At 43.2% G+C, this 16,969-nt stretch overlaps 1 protein-coding gene across 1 annotated transcript; it reads right to left on the minus strand.

The window, feature by feature from the left end:
• Window positions 1–1,047: 1,047 nt before the first annotated feature.
• Window positions 1,048–13,364, minus strand: AMDHD1 (amidohydrolase domain containing 1). The gene is made up of 9 exons (XM_075057930.1): window positions 13,179–13,364; window positions 12,092–12,198; window positions 11,029–11,093; window positions 10,175–10,452; window positions 5,874–6,099; window positions 4,774–4,898; window positions 2,317–2,410; window positions 1,755–1,915; window positions 1,048–1,302 (listed from the first exon to the last, which is right to left on the minus strand). The coding sequence occupies exons 1-9, from the start codon at window positions 13,313–13,315 to the stop codon at window positions 1,188–1,190; spliced, it is 1,308 nt and encodes a 435-aa protein (XP_074914031.1). The 5' UTR covers window positions 13,316–13,364; the 3' UTR covers window positions 1,048–1,187.
• Between the last annotated feature and the right edge of the window lie 3,605 nt (window positions 13,365–16,969).

Here is a 16,969-nt window from a genome sequence, read left to right on the forward strand (position 1 = left end):
TTAATCATTGCAACAGCTTGAACTCTCCAGAGCTGTATTATCCTTTTATCTATATACTACATCCCCAAATAATGGTACAAGCCCCAGAAAAAAAGTAGTAGCTGAAAGAAAAAAGAAAGAGAGCTTTAAAAAAACCCAGGATCTTAAGTTTTGACATTGTTCTGAGTAGGAGTTATCATACTCATACTCAACTTGTCATCAGAAGCACATTCAAACTTCCATGAACAAATATGTCTGGTGTTATTTCAGGTTCAGTCTAGAATGAATGAAATCGGGTCTTTTTTGGAGCATCTGCACAACACTGCACGTGATCTCCTTTTAAATTTCAAGGCAATTGAAATTTTGAGAGGTTGGCTGTACTCACCAGACCTCACTGGGCTAACTGCCTCAAAGAGTGAACCGTAAGGTTTTGGCATCACTGATTTCCAACGGTAGGCCTGATTCAACCTCTAACTTACAGTGCACTCCAGGGTTCAGCAGCCCCCTGAGTGGTGCACCTGATTGCATTTTCCTCTCCTCCTTCTCCTTGTGCCCCTACAGCCCTGAAGGAGGTGCAAGATCCTCAGCAAAGGAAGATGTTGCAGATCGGCTGCAGCACCTTGCTGGGCTCCTGGCTGCTGGCTCCCACTGAGTTTCAAGGCTACAGAAACGAGGAGATTTGGTATTTTGGAGAGGTAGGATACTATGCTTCCCACCACGACTGTGGTTCCTGGAATCTGCTGAGTTTGAGGCTGAACATTGCCTCGCGATGCTGTGGCCTCCCAGCACTGCCAAGGGCCATTCCAAATGTGCATGCCTGAACCCTTGGCCCTGCATCACGGGTTACTTAACATCACTCTTCCCAGTAAATCTTACCGGGATCCAAACTTCTTCATTCATTGGTGGTTTGTCTGGGTTATTTTCAAATATAATAATTTTGTAGATTAAAACTGTATAGGAAACCATTTTTGGAAACTATCTTATTTGAAATGGATACAATTAGGAAATATTTTCACACAGTGGAGAGAAGGACAACACACGTGAAGATGCACCGAATGGGTAACACTTGGTAAAGTTTATTTGAGTAAGAGGGCTCGTAAGGTGAGCAGGCAAACAATTTACCGGTAAATACAAATCTGATTTGTCTGTTGTGTTGAAATACTCCATGCTAATTTGATTATAGTAGCTTCCTAAATTACTGTCTTCTCTCAGTAACTGCTCATTGTCCCACACATCTCATTTTGATAGATGACTTTTCCTTTCACTATAACGTAGTTGATCAATGCTTCATGTCCCCCAAACTGGTAAATCAAGTGCTCCCACCTAAAAAGACCACAAGATGTTTAAGAATATCCAGACTTGCATAAAAGCAGGTCACATACCTAGTATACCTGGCAATTATAAAAGATTTGCTTGAACCATGGGAAAACACTGTACCATGTCTACATGTTGATCACTGGTTGCGTGAATACAGTGAGTTAATGTACAAATCAGTAGAGAATTCCTTCCACAAAATAAAAGGTATTATCTGTAGATAATTTGTAATTAGGCAAGGATTATTTGTAATATTAGCCCCAAAAGCCTTAGGCTTTATTTTCCACTGGAGTGATTAAGGAGCATGAAAGTAGGTCTAAAACGCTAGCAGTGTCCCTTTTTTCAGATGAAAATAACTTCTAAAGCATGAGGAATTCAGTAACCTCTCCACTATCCAAACATGATGAAAAACAAAGTCCCTTATGTTCAATCACATTTCAAATGACAATGGAAGAACAAACCTTGGTGAATTTATGATAATAAGATCCCCCTGCTTGCCAGCCTCTATGGAGCCATGCGTGTCCGATTTTCCCAAAGCATAAGCCGCATTAATGGTGGCAGCTACCAGCGCTTCATTCATTGACATCTTCATGTTTACACAGGCCAGATGCATCACCATAGGCTAGTAGGCAAGTTAAGTGGAAAATGGGAGTTACCAGTAACACAAATAAAGCTGTTCATACCTGAAATCCCTAAGTACTTTCCTCCCTCCTTGTGCAACAGAAGTTGTCCTGCATAATGTAAATCTTGCCAACTCCAGAATAAGAACTCAGAAATCAGGAACTTTGAGAGCCATTTTATAAGCCTCTCAGTGCATATGAAGAACAGAACCCCTTCTGGTTTCAAGAATTTCTGGCAAAAACTACCATCACACATAAATAAGCGTGAGCAGTTGTTTAAGCAGGGCATACAGCTCTCTTTGCGGATATGAAGGCTGTTTTAAGTGTGCAAGATCCATATGCAAGTTGTACTAGTAAGAGATTTCATAATTTTGTGGTGTCATAAGTATTGGGAATAGCTTACCATTGAAAAACAGTACGCATTAGGATTAAAGTCACTGCCAAGAGCAACTATAACTCCTTCTTCTAACATTTTTCTAGCTTGAGGTTGCTTCAGTCTAGTGGGAAAAAGACACTTGTCAGTACAATTCACTTAGTTATTATATGATGATTTACAAGAGCAAAAGTCATCACTTGGTTTGGCTACATTCATGCAGTCAGTTACACTAATCCTTTTTGGAGACAAAAGCCCAAATTCTCCCCTTGGCTCCTTACCTATCAACCTACAGACAGCATAAATGGGAAGTGTGATCCACTGCTTTTGCAGTAACAGCATGTGGCAGCAGCCAGTATCAAGCCTCAGGCTCCAGGCCACTGAAATTCTGGTATCTACCCAGACCTCAGCCACTTAAGGATTTACAAGGTGAAAATCTTCATTTCTCAAAAAAGTAATTTTCTGGTCCTTAGAGCTTCAAAGACAGGCTCCCAAATATGAGCAGTGGCACAAGCAATGCAATAGTCCCTTCCTGATTCTGTTGGCAATTCGAAATAGTAAGTTGAGGCTGCGAATTTAATTTTTATATATTAGAGGATTTTCTCACTCAGCGATGTTAATGCAAAAAAATATCTTCAATAACTTCAATATATGGAATAGGCATTTCAGAATTGTTCAGCCATTGGATTGATCTGGGTAGGTGTTTGCAAGGGTGGGCACTAGGAAATACACTCTCTAAGAAGGTCTAGCCACAGTTGCTGTAAGGCCAATAGCGCCAAACGTCGTGTCCAAAAATAAACCAGTGTAACAATAGAAATGAAACATTAGAGCAACTGCTGCTCAAAAAGTAGTCTGAAAAGCACTGCAGTTAACAGAAAAGAACAATAAATGAGATCTCAGTGAAGTGCTTACATTTGATATAAGACAATCCTCTCCCTATAGAAGCCTCTTAGCAGATTTATGAGAAAATACCGCCCGTTCGTGCACAACACAATGCTCCGGGAGTTAACTGTGTTTAAAAAGATTTGTCTGAAGAGCCGTTCCCCATCCTCACTTGTCTTTCCAGCCTCTGCATCCCCTGCCGTGCTCTGCTGCCAGACTCCTTAGAGTACTGCCGGCAGTGCTTAGCCAAGGCCAAAATGAGAGTGTTCTTACCATTAAACAACTCTCCAGCCCAGCTCTGGTCATCACGTGAAGCCCTGGCCACTACTGCGTTTCTTAAAACCAGGGGATAGCGTCGGGGCAGGACCTCCCGAGGTCTGAGCTCTCCTAAGTGGTGTGGAAGGAGCCGAGGGAGGCCAGCACAGGATGCACCACATCACCTCATAGGAACTTCTCATACATTGCACATCTAATACTCTTTTAACCAGTATCTCATTCATGGCTTCTTCATTTTTAGACTGGGAGGCCTGTGTTCAGTAAATAGTGCACCGGACACTGCAACAAATAAGGCTGCATTTTCTACGGCTCGTTATTATCCCCGTCTTAGGCTTATCCTGAGTTTATAGACTTTCCACCCCAGAGTCTCTGGAGGAATACGTGAGTTACAGCCGCAGCCTTCTGCAGAGGTGGCTGCATCTCTGTTTCCTTTACCTCCCTGCCTGGGATCAGTTTGCTGGACCACACGTCCTCCCCCAGATCTGTGTTTTGGCAGTGCACGTAGTTGCAATCAGCCAGCGGTTCAAAAGCACGGGCGCAGGACACGAACAGCTAACCACAAATAAAAACACAAGCACGGACATAGAAGTGAGCACAGGTGGTGATGGCACAAGCCTCGATGCCTCGGAAAGCAGGCTGTTGAAAATAAACCGAAATCAGCTCAAGGGTCTTCTCTTCACAGGAGGGGAGGTATTAGTGGGTCATGGTCCTCATCATCTAATTAATTGGCTTATTTTTGGCATTAGGGATAAGCAGGTGAGCCATCTATGCTTATCTGTAATACCTGCATATGGAAAATAGTGTTCTTAAGGAGATTCTGCTCAGTGTTGCCTAGGTAAAATCAGATGAGATTTTTAAAATGTTATCTACAGTCCTTCAGCTCTTTTGATAACCAAAGGATTCATTTGCCAGCAAAACCTTCTGCAAGAGAGCAAATACATATATTGCAGATATAATTTGCCTGAAAAGAAGCCAACTCAGTTTTCAAAGTCTAAATGGATTAAAGAAAACCAGTCCAGTTTTCTTCTTAAATGAATGCCTGATTATTACCTTAGCCAGTCGTAAAGGTTAAATTCCAGTGTTGACTGAACCACTCCAAATCTACTGTGAGACTTCTGAGAAGTAGGCTATCGCCTCATTTTTGAGGATTGCCGCCAGAAACAAGACATAAGGAGGCTCATTCAGCTCTTTGTATTTGTGATTGTCTTCACTGATCCGGCCTGATCCTTAAGGCATAGATACAAGCTTACGCTTTTACATTAAAAGACCCTAAAACCACAAACATGGGTTTGCTGTTACAAAAGTTTTCCTCCAATCTAGTGGCCTTACCTTAGCATGTAGGCAGTCGTTGGTAAAAGGACAGCGGCGCACTTAGCTCTTGCCATCGCCGTGATGCCTTCATCACTAACTTCTTCCAGGTGGCTGATAGCCCGGGCTCCTAGTTCAGCTCCAAGCTAAGCAGATTTTCAAGAAAATTACTCACCATTCTCAATTAATTCAGTAAAGCAATATTGTTTGCAAATGCCTGGAGGAGACAATTCACTAGTAATGTAAAATTTACTAAAAGAAAAATCATAAAGAAAGCTTGAAAGAGCAAACAGAATACAGAGACAAAATATTTGCTAATTTACTGCAGGAATAGTTGATCACAAAAAGGTATTAACCATCCACCGAGTGGAAGCATAATTTCAGTGTTGTTTTTAACAGACTAAGACACAAACTATGCGACAGCTATGGATAAAACCATTATCAACTCCTGTTCACAAAGTATCTGGCAGAAAATGGTTGACAAAACTGACACTGGTTGCAGAACTAGTAGTGCAACTGCTGCCTTCAATGGCGAAGCGCCAAAAAGGCTCTTATGATTAATCAAGTTTTGGGGTTTTGGGGGGTTTTGTTGTTTGTTTTTTTTAATACAGCAGATAATAACTTGAGCAGACTCCACAGGAAGGAAGCAATGTTTAAATGATGGTGAAATATGGTCTCAGAGTGACTCTCTTTATCAAGATATTTGGAATCCTATTCTTGACTAAACCATCCCTCTGAGTGTGCTCACATCACATCTGACTCCTTGCTGCTAACAGGACATTCAAGGAAAAAAGATTTTTCAAGTTGCGTAGAAACCATGTTTTTGTGGTTCACCGATATCCACCTTCCCCATCTGTATCCCATGTGGAAGATAAGCAAAGTCAATGTTTGATTAGGCAGCGCACGTTAGTCCCAGAGGTCAAGGCTTCCTGCCATGTCCTGAACTCCAAAGCTGCACAAGGGCTGCGCTTTCTACCGTCTGATAGAAACAAGTGTCTAGGAATGGTCTATTTTATACAGTCTTAGAAAAGAAAACCTCGGTTTTGAAAACTGCAGTTCTTTTAAAGATTCAGCTGCCACAAGAGCAAAAATGGCTTAAATGAATGTTAAGAAAGACGTACCTCAGCGGATTTCATCGGATGCAGTTCATCACCATGAAAGTTGATCTGTAACCCTATATCTTTCCCAGCTTGAAGAATTCTCCTAGTAGACTCCAGATCAAAGACTCCCTTCTCACAGAACACATCTATATTGTTAACATGTATTTCACCACTTAGTTGGAGTTCTTTCAGTTTAGGGAGATGGTTATTGATAATGTCATCTGTAGCTTCAGTAGCAGTTTTCCCTCTAATGAAAAGAAAATGTTATGGAGCTGTAAGCATAACATCCCTGAAGTCTGGCAAACATTCAAATCATACATGCAATTACTAGGTTATTTAGAAAATGATACAAATACAAATAACTCAAAAAACCTTCAGATTAAAAAAATTTAAAACTACTGTAATTCATGTACTCTCAAACAAGAGTTACTTTCCACTCAAAGAATATTAGATTGTATTACTATATATATTTTTATAAGGTTGGCGTTGTGGATGCTAACCAAGATACGGGATATTTTAAAATTAATTCTTCTGCTTTCCTATTCATATATTCTGACCTCCTTATACCTTATCCTAAAACACAACTATTCAAAATATGTAAATGATTATTTAAATATGTTGAATGGTTTTAATGCAATATTTTTATGCAAGTATCAAAGCTCAAAGGGGATGTGAAGCACAAATCATTATTTTAAATTTGCCTCTCCTCCTTTTATATCATTCAGAATGACAGCTAGAAAACTGTTTCTAAATCAGAGGGGCCTCCCGAGGTTCAATTTACGAAAGTCGGAACCATTTATGAACTCCCCATTACACAAAGATAACCCAGGAGAGATCAATAAATGCCTTTGAAAGAGTGAATAATCCCAAAATATGCAGCTGAGTTAGTATTTTGCAATTTCAAGATCTAAAGATAAGTGACGTACTGCAGCTAAACGTCTGTGACATCTCAATCCTCATTTCAGGCACTGTAAGGCGCGCGCGGAGCGGCGTTATACAAGTGCCGGGGGTGGGTGAGTTGGGAGCTTTACTGTGGCAGTAAATTCAAGAAGCCCAATTCTGCTCTGATTTACAGACAGGTTGTGCAGTTATAAAGCAGCGCAGAACCCGGGTTACGGCCCTTCTTTGGTTCACCTCTCGCTGAAGGGTGGGGGTGCTCAGGCTTTTACCATGCCAAACCTTCTCCTTTTTCTTCTCTTGCTCAGCAGCCTTTGGAGGAATTTGGGCTGAAAGATTAGGACCAGAACCAAGACAAAACAGAGGGAAACACAAGTCTTTTGTTTCAGTTTGGGGGGGACATAATGCCCAAGAATGCAAAACTGCTGTTGTTTTAATGTAAGAGACTTCTGCTCAGGAAATCACTTTGAAAATTCTTCCTAAAGATGAAAAGGGCCTAGTGAATCCTTGGCAATCAAAAAAAAAAAAAAAAAAAAATCAACAACTTAGAATCACACATCCCCAAAATCATTAATTTGATTCAAAATGATGACTAGAGGGATAAGAGATCAATTATTTCTTTGCCTCCCTGCTGTGAGCTTTTTAGGTTCAATTCCTAAAGAACTGGAGATACTCCGAGTCTGGAAGTTCCAAGGCTGGAAACATTTTTTAAAAGCAATGGATGGGAACAAGGATCACTATAAACAGAGCAACCTTATTTTTCTCTAGGATGGCTCAGACTAAAGTAGCCTGCGCTGTTTGGCACACACTTCAGTAAGTACTGAGTATTACCAATGCACCGTTTCATAATCCCACAGAATAATTGTGTTTGTAAGGACCTCTGGAGCTCATCTGATCCTAGCCCTGGTGCAGAGCAGGGTCAATGTGAATCATGTGTCAATGGTGCCTTCTGGATGCAGAAAATCAGACTGAATTACTGTATACCTAGAATCATGAACAGATACACGAAGCAAGTTCTCAACATCTGCCCAAAGCTAATTTCCAGGTGGGAAAAAAGAATAACCAGCGCTGGCAAGTCTGGAGGTAGACTCCTCTTAAGACTCCACATATTGAAGCTTTACAAGACATGCTACATATTGCAAGACGTGGCAACATGGAAGAGTTGACACCTTGATCGATTAAATGAACTTTCTGGTGATGCTTCTGCTCTAAGAGGTCAGACTTGCAATAGTGAATTAAGCCAAGTGTAAGAAGCAAGCAAATGGCTTAGCAAGAACTTCACAAAGCTCCTCGGGAGCAGCCACGTGGGGATCTAAGCAGCATTTTCCATGAGCAAACATAACACTGCTTTCTTGTTTCACATTAAATAGAATGATTTTAAATTGATTCAATGTTAGCAGATTGGTGGTAACAAATTTGCACGACTATGATCATTCCAAAACCATCAGAAGATTATTAGACTGTTAATGGCTATCTAGTCAAGAGTGGCCATTAAGTACCTACAACAAAAAAGTGCATTACATTTTTAGACCTACATAAATCAAGAAGATTTAAATAAAAACAGTTAAATCGATCTTCCTCTTTTGTTTGTATGATTTATGCATAACTGAACTACGGGGCAGTTTTATGGAACATAACGCTGAAAGAAAACTGGCATGAGCTTAAGTGACTTGGAAGATGTCTGTTTAACAGCTTCTAGAATCCCCCAAATCATCATCACATTTGCATAAATAATATCAAAGAGCAATTCCCAGCCCCAAGCCTGCGGACAACATGTTCCCCTTGCGATCCTCCACCGTTACTGAAGCTGCAGGAAATTCAGAGTTTAAAATTGGAGCTCAACAAGGCGGGATGCTTCCCTCAGCACGTTACTGGCCCAGATGTTCAGGAGCCAGCCAAAGGCTCTGAACATCAGGCCTTGGATCAGGGAAGAAGTGCAGAATTCCTCCTGGTCAAAATAAAAACCTGAGGCAGAGACTAAGTTTGAAGGGTAGCAAAAAATTCAGGCAAAATATTCTAGACATGAACATCTGAATGAAGAGAGAAGAGGATTTAGGAAGAACCATACTGGAAAAATCAGTATTCCCTTCAGGAAACTTCCTCAAATCCCCAACTACCTTTTCTCCTTATTTAAAACACAATATCCTCACTACCTGTATTTTGTTACGGTTGACATGCATCAGTGGGGACAGAACTCTGCAGAGAGTGAGACAGTATACCTGTCTTTCCAAAATATAAGATTTGATATATTTGTAAAAATACTGGAAATTATTTCATTAGTTTACAGAAATGCTTGAAATATTTTAGTGGGAAAGACTATCAGGTTTTGACTGAAATCCTCCCAAGGCTTTTTAGGGGAAGAGGAAAGGAAGGGCTAAGAAACATATATAGTTTGGCATAAAACTTCCAATTATATTTTACAGTTAAGTCCTCCAAACTTTAGTATATTTACTTGAAAGAAATATTTGGTGTTTTCAGCAGATTTTAGTTACTTTTTTCTTAACCATCTTCCAGTACTGAAGATGACCCAGGATTCTTTTTGACTAACTACATTAACAAAAGATAATTTCCCACCCTGCTCCAAATGCAGGGTAATTATATTGCAAATAAATGTATTCAGGTCATGTTTTCTTGAATGTTGGAAAAGGTAGATTATTTTTTTTAGGTTTGGTTTTGTTTTTTTTTTAATGAACATCTCTTAAAGATTGCCAAAGTATCCCCATGATGCTAAGCCTGCCTCCATCTTACATGCCTTGTTTTGCGGCAGCCTACTCCTTAGTCTTGTCAAAATATAGGTTTCACATACACCCACCTAGCTAGAACTCCTCATTAATTCTTTCATACAATGAAATCTAGTAACTGGAAGATGTTATTTTCATCATAGAGAAAAAAATGTCAAAGTGAGAAAGGCTGGCTTGTTATGGTATGTCTACTAGAGCCATCAAAACAGTTGTGATTAAGCACCTTTACTTTAATCTTCTACTCATCTCATGCCTGTAAGATGGATGCAGTTCTTCATTGCATGGAAGCATAATTAAGCTTTGCTTACTGAGGTATATGAGGATTAAATACAGTATTTTTAAAAGCTCATGGCAGAGACAAAGCTTGAAGGGTAGCAGCAAACCCAAGCAGAAGAACTTTCTGTAGAGGAAACCCTGTAATCTGCATTATGGTCAGCGTGAGCATCAGCCGGAGGCGGGGATTCTGTGCTAAGCTTATGTTGGTATTCAATAGCCATTAAATAATGCTTCCCCACCTTCCTTCAAATTAAAATTTAGGAAAGCCTTCTGTAAATACTGGCTATTGTTTCAAATATGTTATATTTTTGGAGGGCTGGGCAGAAGAAACCTTTCTGAAAACAGCAGCCAATTTTCAATACAAAGCAGTAATACTTAACAAGGGCAAGAAAAACCAAGTCATATTACTTCGGCACAGAATGAGCTCCACAGTACGTTGAAGAAATGCCAATATCCATGGATTGCTTGGCGCGTTCGATCACCCTGAGCATTTTAAGCTCCGTTTCTAAGTTTAAGCCATATCCACTCTTGCACTCAACCAACGTAGATCCTGCTCTGCGCATGCGTTCCAGTCGGTGTTTGAAAGTATTGAACAGCTCTTCTTCTGTGGCCTTCCGAGTGTGCTCCACAGTAAAATGTATTCCTCCCCCAGCCTGGTGGATCTCCATATAGGATGCACCTGCCAGCTTGGGGAAAAAAGAAAACAAAAACCAACCCCGCCGTACAATTAGCTATTAAATGTGCATTTTCTGCCCGAGGGATTCTGCAAAGTGCCTTGAGGTCTCTTTGCAGTGAGAGAGAAAAGGACGGGAGGAAAAAATCCCCATTAATTCTTCCTCCCTCCCCCTCCTCTTTTCTCTCCCCTCCACTGAAGTGAAGAAATTATATAAGAAGCAACATAAAGAGAATTATTCTGAAGATTTGCTTCCCCCTAAGCCCAGGAGGAAAACCTATCTCTAGCTCAAAAATTCATTTATATGGAAAAAGAGAAAGAAAAATCCAAGATTTAGGTGGTAATAGAAGGCAGCACTCCTGTATTGCCTCAATTAATGCAAAAATGTGTCAAGGCTGGCTGCAAAGGCTGCAGTTACGCTCCTCTCTCAGCCTACCAGTATTCAAAAATCATCCCTCCCTCCTCCCTCAGTTAGATTATCTGACAGAAATTATATGTTTTTCTACAGATGAAAAATGGGAGTCGCTAGAAAGTAGAAATAGTTATGCATAGAAAAGAGGAAGAAAAATCCAGCTCTGTATGTCATTACCTTCATTGCAAACTCATGTACCCTATCACCAGCCCACACGGGGTGTGTATGTGCATCTACCAGGCCTAAAGAAAACAAAGTAAACGTACACTGGAGTTACTTCACGGTGTAAGGGAAAAGGTTATGAACATGCAAGCAGATTAAATGGACAGCAGAAGCTCCCCTATAAAGTCTCTATTGGTTAGAGAAAAAGAAAAATCCAACCAGCCACAAATCTAGGATTTTCTTCAAAGGCTATTAATTTTCTTTCAATTTTTTTAGGTGTGACACCTTATGCAAAATGCCTCTAGGTAAATGCATCAGTTGCTGAGTTTTTCATGTTGTTTTGATGACGTTTTCAAACCGTGGAAGAAATTATAAATGACAAACTTTGAAAGAGTTCATTAGACTGTAAGTCTGTGTTCTTTAAAAAAAGGCAAACTGCTTAGGCTGGGCTTCGTATGCTAGCACTTACTCTACCAACAGTCCATTTACTCCAGCAGGAGCTTTTTCTGCACGCTGCGAAACCAACACTCCGGAATGCCCAAGGCCATTGCAAACAAAACAGAGGTCTAACAGCTCGTGTGCTAACACCACTTGCAAAGTTTAACAGGCAATAGGCTTGCCCGGGTTTATTTTTTTGTTAGGTAAAGTTGCAGAGTATGCGACTTAAAATCCTGCGCTGCCCTTTCGCCTCCAGCCGGCCGTGGGCAGGACGGAGAGACCGAGCTCCGCGCTGGTGGGTGGAAATGGTACAGAAAATAGAGGTGAGTCTGGAAAGTCACTCAGCGGGCCAGCTACGTTACCGTTGCGATCTATGAAACAGAGGAGCCGATGTAGGACGAAGCAAGAGGAGACAGAGCTCCACCGTGAAGCCCCAAAAAACATCCCGAGTGCTGCAATTTTCTCCTTGCAGCTCTCCCCATGAGGAAGCTACGATGCTCTGCCCCTCAACACAAGACACTCTCAAACCAGTAGTGAACACAGAGGAAAAAGGATGGAGGGATGTTTAATACACATTTACCTTGTCTCTAAGCACTTTGCTGCCATTTGGCATTGTATCATTATGAAAAAACACACCTACCTGGCAACACACACTTCCCGGAGCAGTCAATTACTTTTTCAAACGTTGCTCCTGAAAACTGATTGCGAATAACATCTGCCCGGCCCACGGCTTTGATACAACCATCTCTGCAAACGACAGACAGCGAACGAACGAAGCGTGAGCCCCTTGAGAAGAGAAGTGGTCACTGTCAGAGCTCCCCGAGCACCACCAGGGACCGTCAGCAGGACTGAAGACGCACACGGGAGGTGCCGAGCTAATCTGATAGAAGTGCAGAAAACAGCGGGGTAATGCCGTGCTTTTCAAGTTGTTTGCCGAAACGCTCATCACGTCCTCTGCTTAGAGCCCTCAGGATGAAACCATGGTGCTCTTTCGTTCTAACTTCTGCTAGACAACATTATTTTTCCCTGCTGGATCAGCAGAGGTACAGCATTCCTCCAACACGTATCTGCAGGGCGCTCTTCCCCTCACCGAAACCAAACCATCATCGCCACTGCCCGGACCTGAATCATACCCTTGGGATAAATCTCTTTGGGGCTCATCTTCCAGTCAACAGCGATTTTCTCCCGGTGGAGCTCAAGGATGGTGCCGGGAATCCTACACCGCACCCGGACCTCCACCTCCACGAGAGGAGCTTCCCGGGGCGCACGCGGCACCGCTGCCCTTTCAGCGTTCTCTTTCTCCGGCTTTTTGCAAGCCACTGGAATAGTCACCGGGAATCATCACGGGTACCTCACCGAAGGTACCGCTGCGCTACACGGCTGAGTTTTTAAGCAGCGAAGAGCGGTTGGAGCATTTCGAAACGGGAGAGGCGTAATTATATACGTTCATTATTGACGACCGTTTTCGCTAATTGCACAAATTACTCCTAGGATTGCTATTCGTTCACATCAGTTCCCCTAGAAACGCGGCAGAGGCAAAAGAAGGCAGCAGCGGTGCTCAGCGCCAGGCTGGAATCTCTCTTCACGAGCGGTGGAAGCCCGACCGCGGCGCGACAAAGGCCGTCACCACGACACGGGCTGAAATTATCAAAACGACGGGGGCCCGTTTCGACGCCGGCAGCGACCCCCCCCCCCCACCGCCCTCAACCCCGTCCCCCCTCACTCACAGCCCCACCACCACGCTGGCGTCCCTCAGCACGGGCAGACCGGCGGCACCGTCCCGTAGCAGATACTCCTCGCCCCGGCCGCAGACCAGCACCAGTTGCTGAGCGTTCTCCAGCAGGAGACGGTGCCGGCCCGCCATGGCAGAGGGCGGCGAGGCAAATGGCAGGCGGTGAAGGAGGGGGGAGAGCGGCCGCCGTTGGGTTCAAAGTCCCCAGGCTTGACGTTGACCCTAATCCCAACCCCGATCCTGCCCGGGGCTGGTCTTTGCTCAGCCGGTTCCCAACGGAGGGTGAAGACACGAGGGGTGGAAGGCAAAACTGGGGACGGGGAGGACGGTTCCTGCGGGGTGGTGGGGGGGTGAGGATGGTCACGGCCACCCGCCTCACCCGTGCCACGTTCGGCGCGTGGGGGGAAATTTGGGCTGAAAAAGGCACAGGGCTTTCAGGGCGCTGTTCCTGATGAGGTCCAGGGTGACGCGACAACATCCGTACACCGCGCCGGTTTACGATGAGCTTCAAAGCACCGGTTTTGCAGGGTGGGGATTCCCAGAGCCCTCTGTCTGCACTGCGCTACCTGGAGATTTCCCTTTAGCCAAGAAAACAGCAGCTTCTGAACTGGGAGCACTGGTCTGCTCCCCCCCCTGCTCCCCAGCATCCATCACCTCGCCAGCATCCCAGCACCAGCCCCTTGGGGACCGCAACACCTCTCACCGCACCAGATATTCAGGCAGACCTTAATTTATCCAGGCAGATATTTATCCAAGTCCGCGATCGAAAGGTTTTGTGCACTTCTGCTGCCCCCTACAGAATTAAGGAAGGAAGAATCAGGCAGCAAATATTTACTCTCAACATGGATTTTTGGTTTTCTTCTCTCTTCAAACATTCGTAGCGTGCATACAGCTCCAGTAATTCCCAGCTGGAAAATGGAGTGTCTTTCTAAAAAAGTGGTCCCTCAAACACCTTTCTGGTGGTGGGAATCTTCTTTAGACACCTTCTTTTCTTTTGGAAAGTGGATCAATTTAAAATTCTTGTAACACACCTGCATGCATATACATATTCCTGTACAGCAGAAACAGATGGATAAGGTAGCTCTTTGAATGAGCCTTTCTGCTCAAGTCTCGCTTGCCAATCAGGCGAGGTATGCAGCTAAAAAGCAGTATTTTGCACTTAATAACAAACCTGAAAAGTGAGTAAAACCATGATAGCGTCAGGTGTTAGCTTGTGATACCGCTCCACCGGCTCAACGCTGCACCACGACATAATCTTCATCTTCCTCCTAAACATTCTCTCCCACTTGGCACGCAGAAGATTGACAGGAGAGGTAATAGGTGATGCTTTACTGCTTCCAGGAGTTCCTGCTGCTGACTTTGGCTTTCCCTGGCAGTATTGCGATATGTCTGAAAGCAGAAATTAAAGAGGAACCTTGCAACAGCGTGATAGCAAGGGCAGAAGGACACTCCATGGTGGGGGGGATGCTTAAGCAGCGGCGGTGGGGCGAGAGCCGGTGTGTCGGGAACGAGCCGCGGCACGCCGTGGTGGAGCCTGGCACTCGCCGGAGCAGTCCTGCCGATAAAAGCAGCGGGGAGAAGGTGATTTAGCTGGAGCAGGAGGGAGCAGCCCCCACTCGCACGCAGTTTCTCTGCGTGAGGTGGGATGGCGGGCAGGTAAAGAGGTCTAGAACAAACAGCTTCGCTGTAGCGCTGTCTTAAGTACTGCAAAGTCTTCTCCCTCGTATTCACTAATATTTTAGGGTGTATATGTTCAATGAGCAGTTCTTTCTGCCCTTGAGAGGACCACCAGCGAACGTTAAATCCCCCCCTGTATTTGCACATCCCCACGTTTAATTGCCTGCCTGGCCATCGGGTGCTTCTGTGAGCAAGGGCTGGAAGTCAAACAGAAACTGGCCCGAATGCTTCTTACGTTTATGTTTCTCACATCTACACATTTTTTGCCTTTTGTCTCTTTCAGCAATTCCAGAAAGAATTTCAAAGAGCAAAGGTGATACTGCAGATCTCTTTCTGGTGATCCGATCTCAGATTCCAGCCACTCGTAACATTAGTTTTGGTAAAAGGGGGGAAAAAAGGAAAGATCAATTCTGTGTAAAGCTTTACACCTGCGAGAACTGTGTTGTTACACTCTTAAGGATAAAATTCAGTTTGGTGCACTAGGTTTTTGCCAAGAACCAACAGCAGATCCTGATTTAAATCCTCAGAATAGGTGAAGATTTTGTGCTTAGTAAGACAGGAGTATATTTCATTCCCAGACTTATATTCTGCTTGCAGAAAACTTACAGCTGTGCTTGTGTAGTTGTATATGCCCTGGTTCTTTTCCTGTGAAGATTTTTCTCTGTAACAGATCAGCCTGTGAAGCAAAAGGTCAATCCACTGCAAAGTCAGTGGTTGCTGACATGCTGTGCCTGATGTATTTTTAAGAATACTGCCCAGAAAGGTAAATGCAGAAGCGGTTTCTAGGTTGTGTCCACAGGGAAGCCTTGAGTTTGATACAAAAAGTACAGATTCTAAATGTTGGGCTGTATTTTAAAAATGTTGGCAGAATTCATTGGATGTAAACAGAGGACGGTAGGGTGCTGCAGGAACCCTGCCTAAATTCCTTAAACTTAGAGACTTTAAATCACAACCTTAATGTTTCAGTGAAAGTGCTTTTTGAAAAGAATTTTAAAATGTAGTATCTTCAATAGTGTGATAATAATTTCTTTTCCTGCAAAATTTTATAGGTGTTGATAAAAGCAAACAAAAGAAGATAACTCCTTTTACAGTAAAAGATGGAAAGCCAGTTCTTTACAGAGCTGGTGGGTCTTTGCCTGCTGAAAAGGTGTGTGCTCCTAAAACAGCTCAAGGATAATATCCTATGCTCATTTTACTTATGTTATCACTGGCTGTTTTAAGTTCCTTGAGTTTGTCAGTTTAGGTTGGAAAATAACTCATTTCACCAAAAAATTAAACAAAGTAAGGTAGCAGAAAGAATAGAGAGGGAAAAAAACCCCCAAAACAGTAAAAGTAGAGAATCCTCCCTCTGTTCCCAGGTTCCGTCTTAATTTCTTTCACAAATTCCATAACCCCCGGTGATGGGGGGGACCTTTTGGGGGAACACCGCAGTCCGCCCCGGGGCACCTAATTCGGCAGGAGTGGTTCTCTCCGAGCGTAGCGTCACCTTTCCAACCTATGCGCCTTGGTTTCCTTTTGACAAAAACTGCCGCTAAGGGAAAACGGAGAGCTTGTGCGCACCCGTGTCCTGTCGGGAGCGAGGACGTGGACACATCCAGACCCGGGACCTGGTACCACTCCAGCATCTGGCCTTAGGGCCAAAGCTCGTCATTCTTTGCGGTCAGTGATCTGCGCAAGACAGAGTTCACAGCATTTTGTCTCTTAGCAACAATAAGAATTTAGGGTCTTCTCAGCTAGGTTGCATACTCTTTTTTGGCTGCTCCTAGGAATGGGAAGGTTTCCAAGTCAAAACTAAACAGCAAACAACCTGTACGTAAATGAGTGACACAAAAAATAAGCTCAAAACCACATGCATTGTGTGTTTCGAGTCTTGCTACGTGTCTTTCTAGGCTTTTTTTGACTTTGTAACTCCTTATCGTACTTAGTAAGTAGTTTTGCAGGGTATAATCTTCTGCTGATGGAGTGTACTACTACTTTGGCTCCGATTTCTTTTAACCCATAAACTATTTGCACAACTTAAACACATGAACGCATTTTATTTTTTAGTTACTTATATACCTTATATTTCAAAAGTAAAAACACAAGCCCTTTTATTTATATCTTTAGTAC

The sequence above is a fragment of the Buteo buteo genome, chromosome 26 (assembly GCF_964188355.1).
Source record: "Buteo buteo chromosome 26, bButBut1.hap1.1, whole genome shotgun sequence".
Lineage (NCBI taxonomy): Eukaryota > Metazoa > Chordata > Aves > Accipitriformes > Accipitridae > Buteo > Buteo buteo.

Coding starts and splice junctions, on each gene's coding strand:
- AMDHD1 (XM_075057930.1), bottom strand. CDS start 13,315: ATGGCGGGCCGGCACCGTCTCCTGCTGGAGAACGCTCAGCAACTGGTG. Junction 12,199..13,178: donor GCCAGCGTGGTGGTGGGGCT/GTGAGTGAGGGG, acceptor TGTCGTTTGCAG/AGATGGTTGTATCAAAGCCG. Junction 4,899..5,873: donor ATCCGATGAAATCCGCTGAG/GTACGTCTTTCT, acceptor AAATCTGCTTAG/CTTGGAGCTGAACTAGGAGC.